General features: G+C 40.9%; 1 protein-coding gene across 2 annotated transcripts in view; it reads left to right on the top strand.

Moving 5' to 3' along the window:
* Positions 1-13,849, top strand: part of KCNAB1 (potassium voltage-gated channel subfamily A regulatory beta subunit 1) — a 551,426-nt gene that overhangs the window by 432,585 nt on the left and 104,992 nt on the right. For both annotated transcript variants that reach the window (XM_082251304.1, XM_082251305.1), the window contains exon 3: positions 2,890-2,927. In XM_082251304.1, the coding sequence (XP_082107430.1) occupies positions 2,890-2,927 (38 nt within the window). The remainder of the gene's footprint in view (positions 1-2,889; positions 2,928-13,849) is intronic.

Genomic DNA, 13,849 nt, shown 5'->3' on the forward strand with positions numbered 1-13,849 from the left:
TAGTAACACAACTGAAAAACATAATATAGCTGTACATATTTTCATGTTAGTAAACATGACATGACATGGCTGTTCAGACGGAGTGCAAACATATGCAACAACATTTAAAAAAAGTAAATTTGTACACAGCACTTCAAGAACAAAAAAGCATAAGGAAAATTGCCTCATTACAGAGAGCAGAAATAATTCAACATTAACATAGGAGAGCCATATAAGATGTCATCCCATAAAAGAAGGCCATCTCTATAAGCGAACCGTGAAGGATTTGTGTATTAGCAAGACATTCTAGTGTGACCAGAAAGATTTCCACTTGCCATTTTTAATGGCCAACATAAGTTCACATTTTTTGCATATTTAGATTATTTATAAGAATGCAAAATCAGGAGGGTCTTTCTGCTTCAAGGCTGCCATTACAGGTTTCCTGGCAGTAATTATGCAATGAATAATAAAGGGTTACTCATTTTTTGCCCAGTGCTGATAATTTAACAGTAGGAGAGCCGTAAGTGTTTCTGGTGAACCGAGGACATACATTTTAAAATGTTGGTTCAGAAAGGAGAGACTTTGGGACATAACCACCAGATGTTTATTAATCTTCCCTTTAGCACCACAGTCTCTCTAACAGTCAGGGAAATTGGTGCTGAACATTTTGGATAGTCGTGTTGGGATGTGATATCAGTGAATATGCAACTTTTAGCTTTAATGAGGATTCAATCTATGTTAAACCACCGAAACTCATAAAATTATTGTGAAAGTTCAGTTTCCCACAACCTCATAGAGTGCAATTTTTCTCATTGTGTGGGAGCTGTAAACATAGGATAAAAATAGGAGACTCTTTCACTCAGTTTGGATTTGACTTGGATATGTGAGAGAACTTCCAACGGTATATTGATATCAGTTCAAGCGAAAGATTTCAAGGTATGTCTGAGGTAGAGATATTTATAGAAGTCCCTGTTTGGGAGAATAAATCGTTGTTGATGATTTGCAGAAGGAGAGTGTCGGGCCCTCAAAAACATGGCCAATTGTGTGGATCTCCCAAACTGTTATTGACTAATAAGTCATCAGTGAAGAACTCCAGGGAGTATAAGGCCCCTTTCACACAGGCGGACCATTCAGATGCGCTGTCCGTTTTTTTGGCGGATCTGAGCGGTCCCCCCATGCATCCCTATGGGGCATCGGATGTCAGCGGAGACATGTCCGCTGACATCCGATCCGATCCATCAAATCTGAACGGATGGAAACCCAATTTTCCATCCGTCCAGCGGATCGGATGGGATCGGATGAGAATGGACCGTCGGTCCGTTCCCATCCGATTCCCCCATAGAGATGTATGGGGAACTGACAGCTGTGTCTCCGCACACAGCGCAGAGAACAGCTGTCATCCTCCTGCTCAGTGGGGGATCGGCGGATCGATTCCCCGCTGAGATAAACGGAGTCCGTCCAACGGACGGATAGTGTGAAAGAGCCCTAAGGGAAGTGATATTATCAGTGAACAGACCAAACGTAATTCCAGGAAGTAACAGTCACTTTAAAGGTAAGATACAAGGATATCAGAGTAGGGAGGCCAGGAAGAATTGCTCCCATTATGCCCTTGAGTGGTTGACCAAGCGTCGATGATTAAATACATGTCGGTTGTTTTTTTTTCAGGTTGGGGACCACCAGGATTTAAATTGGTATTGGATCACTGTGTGGAGATATAGTATGAGGTTGGGTACTCATGTTCCTTTTGTTGTTGATTTGCATTTGTAGAGGATGTTATTTTTAAACAAGGATCTTTTCCTGCTTCTAATGTAGTGGGCGAGAGTCGAGTGTAAATTTTGATTTGAAAATCAAAGAGATAGGATGCTGTCAGAGGAATAGGAAGAATTTGGAAGTATTATAGGATAGTTGGTAATAATGTCATTTTCGTAACTGTGGCTTTACCTACCAAGGAGACTTGGAGTTTGGCAAGATCTTGAGTTTGTTGGCTTAAAGGGCTTAGGAAGGCTTCATAGTTGATCCAGAATAAGGTTGACCTTGGGGTGGATAGTGTAATGCCCAAGTATTTAATAGTTGCGTATGGGGCCCATGAAAAACCAGATGAAATTTGTCCAAAATCTTGCAGGAGTTTAGTAACTGTTGGTAAGAAGACTATACAGTTGGTCCAGGGTATAACCCTATTTTATTTTCTACTGCCCTTGTCTTAATACATTATATATTAGGCCTAAGTTAAAGATACAGATTTTTTTCCAATCAATATTATTGATCTCCTGTGTCACTTATGCGAACAGTGCTGTCACCTCTAATTAACCTTGTATTGCACTTACTGCTTACTTGCTCTGTTTTAGGAATTATTAAAACACTAATATGCGCACAATGGGGTTAATTTACTAAAGGCAAATGGGCTGTTCTCTTTTCAAGAGAATTTTCCTTTTGCAAGGGAATTTTTGCCTTAGCTTAGTAAATGTATATATTTGGATGGAAATCACCAGAGATTTTACTTTTTCAGTTAGCTAAGCTAAGAGAATAAGAACAATTCATAAAATAAATCTTGAAATTCTGGATTCATTTGTGCTTCCATAGGCACATGACTGAGACATGGTGGTACTTTATTAGTAATCATGTCCTGCACCATACATACCTTATTATACCCTTGATATTTTTAATCTGTGTGAATATAAGGCTTATGGAGACATTTTTATACCAAATGCTCCATATTGCTAATCTTTTATTCATACAGTCGCTGATGAGACTAAGATTACTCTTTTAACAGCACAGAATGGGATCAGAACTACATATTGCAGATATCACTATCTAGGTTTCTTAGAAAAATACTGTTCTTGTTTCACCGCGTTAAATGTGACTACAAAAGTGATAACATATCATTTACAATTATATTTATTTTTATTTCAGGAACTTGGGTTACATTTGGAGGTCAAATTTCTGATGAGGTAAGTTATAGGTGTATCTCTTAAAACGTACGTTTTAACTTAATACATGATTTCCTTACAGAACAGAAGGAATGTTTTATTTTAATAATTGCAAAGAATGCAAGTTATGTGCATCTTTACATTCTTCAGGGCAGTTAATGAATGGCACATGGTTTTGGACATTACCTCTAAGGGCACTTGCGCATAAGTGAACGCATATATCTGACAGAAGTATCATGACAGTACTCAGGTACACTTTAGAAAATTCATAACAGCCTCATTTACTTCTAAGGCAGACACACATCCTAATGCACATGCAGTATAAGTAAGCACTACAAGACTGCACCTGTTATAGTGTTTACTTTGCATGATTACTAGTGATTATTGAATCAGAAGAATTGTGCATTCAACACATTTTTTAAGCAGTAGATTTGTCTGATTAGTACACAATTTATTTAGAAATCCAGACAATGCGGTTTCATGAATTGTATTACACTCTGGAGCTTGCATAGATCAGTATAGTAGAGTTATGCAGTACATATTCAACAGATTACAAAAAAAATCCCAATTTACCAATCTACTGATTCCTCTCACTGTTGCTATTCAATCCAATTTACCCAATATGTCTCACTTTCACATAATGTTTGTGCATGCTTTGACCTACTTTTTAAAGTCTGTTGGGAGCAAGAAGGCATCTGTAAAGATGTTGCCTTTTCCAATATTTATGGACTCCAGGTCTGCATGTTTTCCAGTGATCAATATATAGGGGTGTTTGCTTTAGAAGACTTTAGTAACTGAAATAAAAATCTTTTAGTAGGTAAGCAATTCACATATATAGCATACAGGTGCACGTCATAAAATTACAGTATCATCCAAAACTTTATTTATTTCAGTAATTCAATTCAAAAAAGTGAAACTCACAATTGTTTTTATAGATGCATTACACACAGAGTGATATATTTCAACCATTTCTTTCTTTTAATTTTGATGATTATGGCTTACAGCTAGTGAAAACCCAAAATGCAATATCTCAGAAAATTAGAATATTACATAAGACCAATTAAAAAAAAAAAAAAGGATTTTCAATACAGAAATGTTGGCTTACGGAAAAGTATGTCCATGTAGAGTACAGGTTTGCACTCAATACTTGGTTGGGGCTCCTTTTGCATGAATTGCTGCATCAATGTGGCGTTGCATGGGGGTGATCAGCCTGTGGCATTGCTGAGGTGTTATGGAAGCCCAGGTTGCTTTGGTTGCGGCCTTCAGCTCATCCGCATTGTTGGGTCTAGTGTCTTTCATCTTCCTCTTGACAATACCCCACAATTGTCTATAGGGTTTAGGTCAGGGGAGTTTGCTGACCAATCAAGCACAGTGATACCATGATCAATAAACCAGGTATTGGTACTTTTGGCAGAGTGGGCAGGTGCCAAGTCTCGCTGGAAAATTAAATCAGCATTTCCATAAAGTTGGTCAGCAAAGGGAAGTATGAGCCCTCTACCAGGAAATTCTAGAGCACTTCATGCCTCCCTCTGCTGACCAGCTTTATGGAGATGCTGATTTCATTTTCCAGCAGGACTTGGCACCTGCTCACACTGCCAAAATAACCAATACCTGGTTTATTGCTCATGGTATCACTGTGCTTGATTGGCCAGCAAAGTCATCTGACCAAAACCCCATAGAGAATCTGTGGGGTATTGTCAAGAGGAAGATGAGAGACACCAGACCCAACAATGCAGACAAGCCGAAGGCTGCTATCAAAGCAACTTGAGCTTTCATAACACCTCAGCAGTGCCACAAGCTGATCGTTTCCATGCCATGCCGCATTGATGCAGTAATTCATGCAAAAGGAGCCCCAACCAAGTATTGAGTGCATACTGTACTATACATGAAAATACTTTTCAGTAAGCCAACATTTTTGTATTAAAAATCCTTTTTTTTATTGGTCTTAAGTATTACTCTAAGTTTCTGAGATACTGAATTTTGAGTTTTCACTAGCTGTAAGCCGTAATTATCAAAATAAAAAGAAAAAAATGCTTGAAATATATCACTCTGTGTGTAACACATCTATATAAAATATATGAGTTTCTTTTTTTGAATGAATTACTGAAAAAAATTAACTTTTTGATGGCATTCTAATTTAATGAGATGCACCTGTATAGTATATAGTTGAATGTATGTCTGAAGTTCAGCTTTACAGTAAATCTTTGGCCATGCTATCTATTTACATATTCTTAACAATTAGTAAATAGGCTTTTAAATAAGGAGAAGGGGAGGAGGAGGAGCTAAGCCACAGAGAGAATGATTTTGATTACTTCAGTGCTTCGTCTGAAAACTTTGAGAACTAATTATCCCACACCTCCTTCAGAGGTTAGTGATTTTATTTTTGTTTCAAGGATATTCGATTATAAAATATACAAAGTGTACCGTACTCTGCATTATAGAACTGTAACAAAACAAAACCAAAAAAAAACAACAATGTGACAGTGCAAAACCATAAAATATGATGGAAGTATGCTGCTGCAGCTCAGTGTTGCGGTAGTTACTCAAAAAATGTAACTAGCTACTAATTACTAGTTACTTCTGTAAATTGTAACGAGATTACTTTACTAGTTACTGCATTTGAAAAGTAACTTCACTACTTATTACTTTACCTTCCTCTTTCTTAATTGACCGTGTAGAAGAAGATACATGCATAGAGTTTATTGTATAAACACAGGCTTTGGGAAACATGAGAACAAAACCTGAAAAAACAGAATAAAACATAAAGTGCAACAAAAATTCATAAACTTCATCCCTCTCTATTCTTCGAAATAATGATTGTATCGCACGGCTTGGGTAACGCAGGAAAGCGCATTCCTATAGCCTAGTAAAGTAGTGTAGTTACCTCCTATAGCCTAGTAAAGTAGTGTAGTTACCAATATTAGTATTGTAACTAGTTACATTACTTCATTACCAAAAAAAGTAATGTAGTTACTGTAATCAGTTACTTTGTAACTAGTTACCCCCAACACTGCTGCAGCTTGCCAAAATTCGATACCTTAAACACAAAAATATTAATAAATTAACATTCAATGATAAAGTCCACTGGTATTCCCACTGTGTACAGTGTTAGTTTATTTTAACAACCAAGTGTATGGACCTGTTATTCCTAGCTGGGTTACTACATGCCTTTGGGGTATTCCCTCCAAAGAGTACCACCATCCAACCTGGGGATAGCCTTTTCCTCTGGTCAGGGGGGCAATGATCTCTTAGTAATCACCTGCTGCTGGTTAGGGCCCCGGCTGTAGCCCCTGGAGGAAAGGGGAGCAGAAAGAAGGACATGATGTGCGCATAGTAACCCAGCTAGAAATAGCGGGTCGATACCATCCAGTCAGTGTCTGCCCATGTGGGGATTTGGAGAACGTTTAAAATGGAACACTTTTGACTTACCATTATAAAGAGCACGAGCACTTAGTCTTTAAAATAAACTAACACTGTTCACAGTGGGAATACCAGTGGACTTTATCATTGAATGGACATAATTTTAATGTATTATTTGCAGCATTTCATACCCTACACATTATTGGATGGTTTCTATGTACTGTATGTTAATTGATGGATGATATACTGCTTTTTAAAACTATGTACTGTATATGCTGGAATGTATCCTTAACTTGCACCTTGTGTCCACTCTCAAATTTGATTGCAGTCTTTCATGTTGTTCCCAAATATTGTTAAGGAGGGATATTAGGCGTCATGACTATTCTCATAACTAGGGTTGCACCGATACTGTTTTTTTACCAGCGAGTATGAGTACCGATACTTTTGAGCCCTTACAAAATGAAAAATTTGCGGTGCAGTTTGAGCCCATACAAAATGAAGGGGCTCAAATTGCACTGCAAAGAATCGCATGCGATTTGAACAGGAATGTGGTGCGATTCCTGTCCAAATCACATGCAGTTTCATGCAGTGCTCCAGTATGAATCCAGGCTGAAGTCACTATGACAAGCCTGTGTTCACACGTGCAGGAAACTGCATGAGATTTGGACAGGAATCACACCACATTCCTGTTCAAATCGCATGCGATTCTTTGCAGTGCAATTTGAGCCCATTCAATTTGTATGGGCTCAAATTGCAACGCAAAGTTATCAGGTTCAAATATCAGAGCATTTGGATGAGTACAAATAGTGGCATTGGTGCAGCCCTACTTATAACATGTCACTGTTGTTCAGTTTGGCACTTGTGCTAGATGCTTATGGTATGATTATGTAGTCATTTACTTCAAATTACCAGCCAGATGTTTGGAATGCAATTTGCTTAAGAAAATGGTTTTATTGTTTTAATTATCAGATTATATGCTTGTATGTCCCATAGTTTTTCCCCTTATGTTATTGCAGTGTTCCATCGTGTTTATTATTCAGTTCTGCAACTGAATTCAAGGTACCTTTTATAAGATTACAACAATCAAGCAGATTGCACAGTCAATTAAAAAAAAAAAATGATTGAATATCAAGGTGAACATCTGCAAATATCAGGGCTAGGTGACAAAATCATTATAGGACTCCTTAGCTCTTCTTTAACTATAGGTTAAATGAAGAAGTCCTTCATTAATATACTCCCCATGTATAATTACTTAAAATTATAGAACTGAACTCATCCTTCTCTTCGCCATGCCAGTATTAGTCACATTGTTTCTGCCAAAGATTGATGTGTAGGCAGAGCAGGTCAGTCAGTGTGCCAAGCTCTGCCTCTTCCCCTCTGAGGCCATAAAACCACTGCTATGACAATGATCACTGATGGAGAACAGATGAATTCACAATATTCCTGAACAGGGCTCAGAGTTACAATATAGGGGATGATTTAAAAGCATTTGTGGCACTTTTATGATGGTATGGTTCCTTTAAAACCTCTTGCACCTAATTCACGAAAGCCTTGTAACAGTTTTGTTAAAAATTATGACACATGCAGCAAATTCAGGTAGTTCTTAGGTATGCCACTTTGCCGCAGCTATGGCAAAAAGATGCAAAAACGTAGCAACTAATGACGCACACCCGGCCCCATTCAGCTGCAAGTTGGGATATTCCCCAGCTGATAGCTGTATGTAAACAAAGGACAGGAAGTATTGGCTGATGTCATTACCCAAATACGAAGATGGCTATAATTGGTTTATGACAGGAGACAGGAGACAGGAATCTCCCAGCCTGCAGTTGACTTTTGATCCGGTTATTGGTTGCTAGGATGCTGTGAGCTGCACAGCTGACAGTATCCTAGCAAACAATGATGCTATGCAACTGACATTGTCCTAGGAACCAAGGACTCTGTGCAGAGACTCCATTGGGTGACTGCCAGCACTAAACAATGGATCTTCTGTCTGCTGATTATGCCTGCTTCAGGCTGAACCAGGCTCTGGCATGTCCCTCTTGTTTTCCATACCTCCAGCAGGAGAGCATGTGCCCCGGGTGTTGCATTGAGAGGGGTGCTGTGGAGGTCACTGATTCTCCTACAGCAGCTGAATGCCCTTTTCTCATCCTCCTCCCTCCCACCAGTATTCAGCTGCTGCAGTAGGAACATACAGGGACCAATACCAGTATGTCCCCCCCCCCAGCTGTCACTCCTGTCTATACTCCTTCTTCCTAAGTTGTCCAACCCAGTGCTCCCCTGGTCCCCCTAACCCCCTGTATTCCTGCCTTCCTGCTCTTTTGGCCCCCTCCGCAGAGCCTCCCTCCACTCCTCCCGCCAGCTTACTATGCGGGCATAATCCTCAGCATGGAGAAGTTCAGCATGATCGGTAAGACAGCCACAAAATAGTTGAAACATAACCCTTCTCATCAGCACTCATTCTCCTGGTTTTTCCTTCCCCCACTCTCCATCCTGCTGACTGCTTCAGCAAATCTATTCAGGATGGAGAGCAGGGAAAGGAAAGACCAGGAGAACGGGTGCCGAGGAGGAGGGTAATGTTTCAAATATTTTGTGGCTGTCTTACCGATCATGCTGAACTTCTCCATGCCTTAATTCAGCCCGACCCCTTACTGCACAGCCAGCTGGCGGGAGGAAAGGAGAGCTGCGGGGGGCCAGAAGAGCAGGAGGCAGGAGGGGGCAGTGGCAGGACCAGAGGAGTACAGTGGGTGGACAGATGACTGCACAGCTATTGCCTAGATGTTTTTTCTGCCTTATTGAGCTACTTCTTATCCTGTCTATTGTATCAGCTGTTGCACACTGTGTATATTGCACCCCTAAGCCCTGCACTCTGTATGCAATGCACCCCTAAACCCTTCACTCTGCACGCAGCGCACTCCTAAACCCCAGACTCTGTACATAGCACACACCTAAGCCCTGCACTCTGTATGCGATGCACCTTTAAACCCTGCATTCTGTACGCAGCGCACCCCAAAGCCCTGGACTCTGTACAAAGTGCACCCTAAGCCCTGCTCTCTGTACGCAGCGCACCCCTAAGCCCTGCACTCTGTACACAGTGCACCCCTAAGCCCTGCACTCTGTACACAGTGCACCCGCACACCTAAGCCCTATAATCTGTATGTAGCACACCCCTAAGCCCTGGACTCTGTACAAAGTGCACCCTAAGCCCTGCTCTCTGTACGCAGCGCACCCCTAAGCCCTGCACTCTGTACACAGTGCACCCCTAAGCCCTGCACTCTGTACACAGTGCACCCGCACACCTAAGCCCTATAATCTGTATGTAGCACACCCCTAAGCCCTGGACTCTGTACACAGGGCACCCCTAAACCCTACACTCTGTACACAGGGCATCCCTGAACCCTGCACTCAATACACAGACCACCCCTGAACCCTGCACTCTGTACACATCCTGCTCCTGAGCCCTGCACTCTGTACGCAGCCTGCCTCTGAACACTGCACTCCGTACACTGTGCACCCCTGATCACTGCACTCTGTAGACAGCGTGCCCCTGAACCCTGCACTCTTTATGTGAAGAGGCTGGCCCCTGCCTTTTCTGAATGAACACAGTTGTGTTTAATTTGCTTCAGTTTGTGAATGAACAGGAATCCGTTCAGCACAGAGTACTTCCCACTCATTCACTGTCCAGTGCAGCTGAGGCTTCAGAGAAAGGGAGTGGAAATCTTTCCTTAGTGCCTTTCTGTGTCTCAAAAATCAGACATCAGGGGCTTGTTTAGGCATTTTTGCCAGTTGGCATCTTTGCCCTGGGCACTAAATTAACTTGTTTCAGTGCTGGGGGGGGGGGGGTGAAAGAATGTCTAGCTTCACCACTGAGCATTAATAGATATTATTTTTGATATACACAGGGCTCTTGATATGCTATTAAAATGAAATAGTTTACTATTATTTATGAGGTTGATACATTTTTCCATTCCAAAACCAAATGTAATATTGCTAGTGCAGTTAAGTGTGTCTTTTGTCCATTTTTCGTTGTTTAATATGGTAGTTTGTCTCTCAATCTGTACAGCCTTTTTTAGTGCATTACATGATGTGTTTCTGGTGCTAATAAAAGTTTGCCATTGGTGGAAAATGTAACTGCTTTGCTTTTTAATATACTTCCACAGTTATGCTATAGTTAGAAGCAAAGGATGTTAGGGGGATTGGGGCTGTGTAGTTTAAAGGATACATTGATTTTAAAGACATGTCATCATGGTATTTAAGTATACAGTACATTCGTCTGAGACATTTTCAAGCTAAATGTAACAGGAGTTTTGCAATTATTGTTTGCTATGGCCTTATAAAGCTCTGAATTGTAACACCTAATGGTAGAGGGTGTTGATGTTACTGCTTCAGCAAATGTCCTGCAGAGATTAAGTCCAGTGCTAGGAGGTTTTTTTTTTTTATTTTTTATAAGCAATGAAGTTTGTTCAATAAATAATGACACCAATAGCTTGAAATGTAAAAAAAAAAAAAAAAAAAAAATTGAGGAGAAAAACAATGATCACAGTTTATTTTTTGGCTTAAATTATTACTAAACCCACAACAGTAATATCAGTGCGTATACGCAGTAAAGCATGCTTGTTATACTCACTGTGAAACCTAAGGGGTTAATCCTCTGAATTGTGTAAAAAGGCTGTTTGATCAGATATAGTGAATGCAGGGTCCTGGGTTTAGCAACACTTTAATTGCTACCACAGGCTCCTAAGACTTGATTTTATACAATTTAAAGAGGGCCTATATGCAGAAATTAAAGATTTTTTATTGTATAGAGCAGGGGTCTCCAAACTCTCTAAACAAGGGGCCAGGTTACTGTCCTTCAGACTTTAGGGGGGCTGGACAGTTAGAGTAGGAAATATCCTGGTGTCAGTGGGAATAAACAATGCCACATCTTTAGTGGGAGGAATAGTGTCCAATCATTGATGTCAGTTGGAGGAATAGTGCCTCACAATTGGCGTAAGTGAACAGAATTGTACCCATAATTGGTATCAGTGGGAGAAATAGTGCTCAATTGTTGCTGTCAGTACCAAGTATTATGCCCCCATTGTTGGTGACAGTAAGAGGAATAGTGCCCCAAGGGCCGGAAAAAAGGCAAGGAAAGGGCAGTATCTGGCCCTCATTCTGCAGTTTTGAGACCACTGCTATAGAGAAATTGTACCTAGACACACAATTAGTGTAAGTGGGTGTAATTGTTCCCATAATTGGTATCAGTGGGAGGAATAGTGCTCAATTGTTGCTGTCAGTAGCAAGTATTATGCCCCCATTGTTGGTGACAGTAAGAGGAATAGTGCCCCAAGGGCCGGAAAAAGGCAAGGAAAGGGCGGTATCTGGCCCTCATTCTGCAGTTTTGAGACCACTGTCATAGATAAATTGTACCTAGACACACAATTGGTGTAAGTGGATGGAATTGTGCCTATAATTGGTATCAGTGGGAGGAATAGTGCTCAATTGTTGCTGTCAGTGGCAAGTATTATGCCCCCATTGTTGGTGACAGTAAGAGGAATAGTGCCCCAAGGGCCGGATAAAGGCAAGGGAAGGGCGGTATCTGGCCCCCAATCTGCAGTTTTGAGACCACTGCTATAGAGAAATTGTACCTAGACACACAATTAGTGTAAGTGGATGTAATTGTGCCCATAATTGGTATCAGTGGGAGGAATAGTGCTCAATTGTTGCTGTCAGTACCAAGTATTATGCCCCCATTGTTGGTGACAGTAAGAGGAATAGTGCCCCAAGGGCCGGAAAAAAGGCAAGGGAAGGGCAGTATCTGGCCCTCATTCTGCAGTTTTGAGACCACTGCTATAGAGAAATTGTACCTAGACACACAATTAGTGTAAGTGGATGGAATTGTGCCTATAATTGGTATCAGTGGGAGGAATAGTGCTCAATTGTTGCTGTCAGTAGCAAGTATTATGCCCCCATTGTTGGTGACAGTAAGAGGAATAGTGCCCCAAGGGCCGGATAAAGGCAAGGGAAGGGCGGTATCTGGCCCCCAATCTGCAGTTTTGAGACCACTGCTATAGAGAAATTGTACCTAGACACACAATTAGTGTAAGTGGATGTAATTGTGCCCATAATTGGTATCAGTGGGAGGAATAGTGCTCAATTGTTGCTGTCAGTACCAAGTATTATGCCCCCATTGTTGGTGACAGTAAGAGGAATAGTGCCCCAAGGGCCGGAAAAAAGGCAAGGGAAGGGCAGTATCTGGCCCTCATTCTGCAGTTTTGAGACCACTGCTATAGAGAAATTGTACCTAGACACACAATTAGTGTAAGTGGATGTAATTGTTCCCATAATTGGTATCAGTGGGAGGAATAGTTATCAATTGTTGCTGTCAGTAGCAAGTATTATGCCCCCATTGTTGGTGACAGTAAGAGGAATAGTGCCCCAAGGGCCGGAAAAAGGCAAGGAAAGGGCGGTATCTGGCCCTCATTCTGCAGTTTTGAGACCACTGTCATAGATAAATTGTACCTAGACACACAATTGGTGTAAGTGGATGGAATTGTGCCTATAATTGGTATCAGTGGGAGGAATAGTGCTCAATTGTTGCTGTCAGTAGCAAGTATTATGCCCCCATTGTTGGTGACAGTAAGAGGAATAGTGCCCCAAGGGCCGGAAAAAAGGCAAGGAAAGGGCGGTATCTGGCCCTCATTCTGCAGTTTTGAGACCACTGCTATAGAGAAATTGTACCTAGACATTCCTGTTATGTAGCCTATTCATTTTATACAGTGTCTGCAGTGTGAGAACATCTAAGACACTGCTTCTTCTGACTGTCTACTACTAGTTTTTTGAGTTTTGGTGATGTCACTTCTATGTTCCTCACTGTTTTGTTCACTGTTTAGAGCTTACGGTGGAGAAAGGGAAGATTTGGAGTGAAAACATGTTATTTCACTGCTTCTGTGGATTTGTGCTTTCTGCAGCTCTTCTGCTGCTTCCTAAATATATTTCCCCAGATTACTAGTCATGAGGGGAATGGCTCTGACATAAATGCATATGCACAGCTCTACCCCTGTACCAAAATGGCCACCTCCCAATATAGACACAGAATAGGGCACTGAAAGTCAATAGAAGAAGAAGTGAAGAAGAGAAGATCAGCTGTAGGCAGCCTGCAAGTAATACTGGTGACTAGTCCTTTGCCCTCTGCTTACATTTGACTTGGGCAGAGCTTCCACAGTACAGTTCCTCTTTAAATATTATGTTTTCTTGATAATATTACATCTAGGAAAATATCTCATAGACACAATCTCTTATAAGGACAGTGCAAATAAATGTTGACTTCAGCATGACTGCTTTTTTCAGCAGCTAAAAAACAGTCCTTTGAGATCACAATTTCACAACCCGAAGTAGGCTCGAGGCAAACTTATCACATGATTCTTCCAAACAAGCTTCCAGATGTTGTTTATGTCAGTAGAATCTATAGAGGGATGTACTTTAATGGCTTGTCTTGTCAGGGTTTTGTTGCAAGCAGAAAGTGACAAGTGCTTTGCCAACCCTGGGAAGCAATCATATTTCCTTAGCATCAGTCATTCAACCTCTCATAAACATTTATTGCTTGT

The sequence above is a fragment of the Pelophylax lessonae genome (assembly GCF_965119305.1).
Source record: "Pelophylax lessonae genome assembly, chromosome: 3".
NCBI classification, from domain to species: Eukaryota; Metazoa; Chordata; class Amphibia; order Anura; family Ranidae; genus Pelophylax; species Pelophylax lessonae.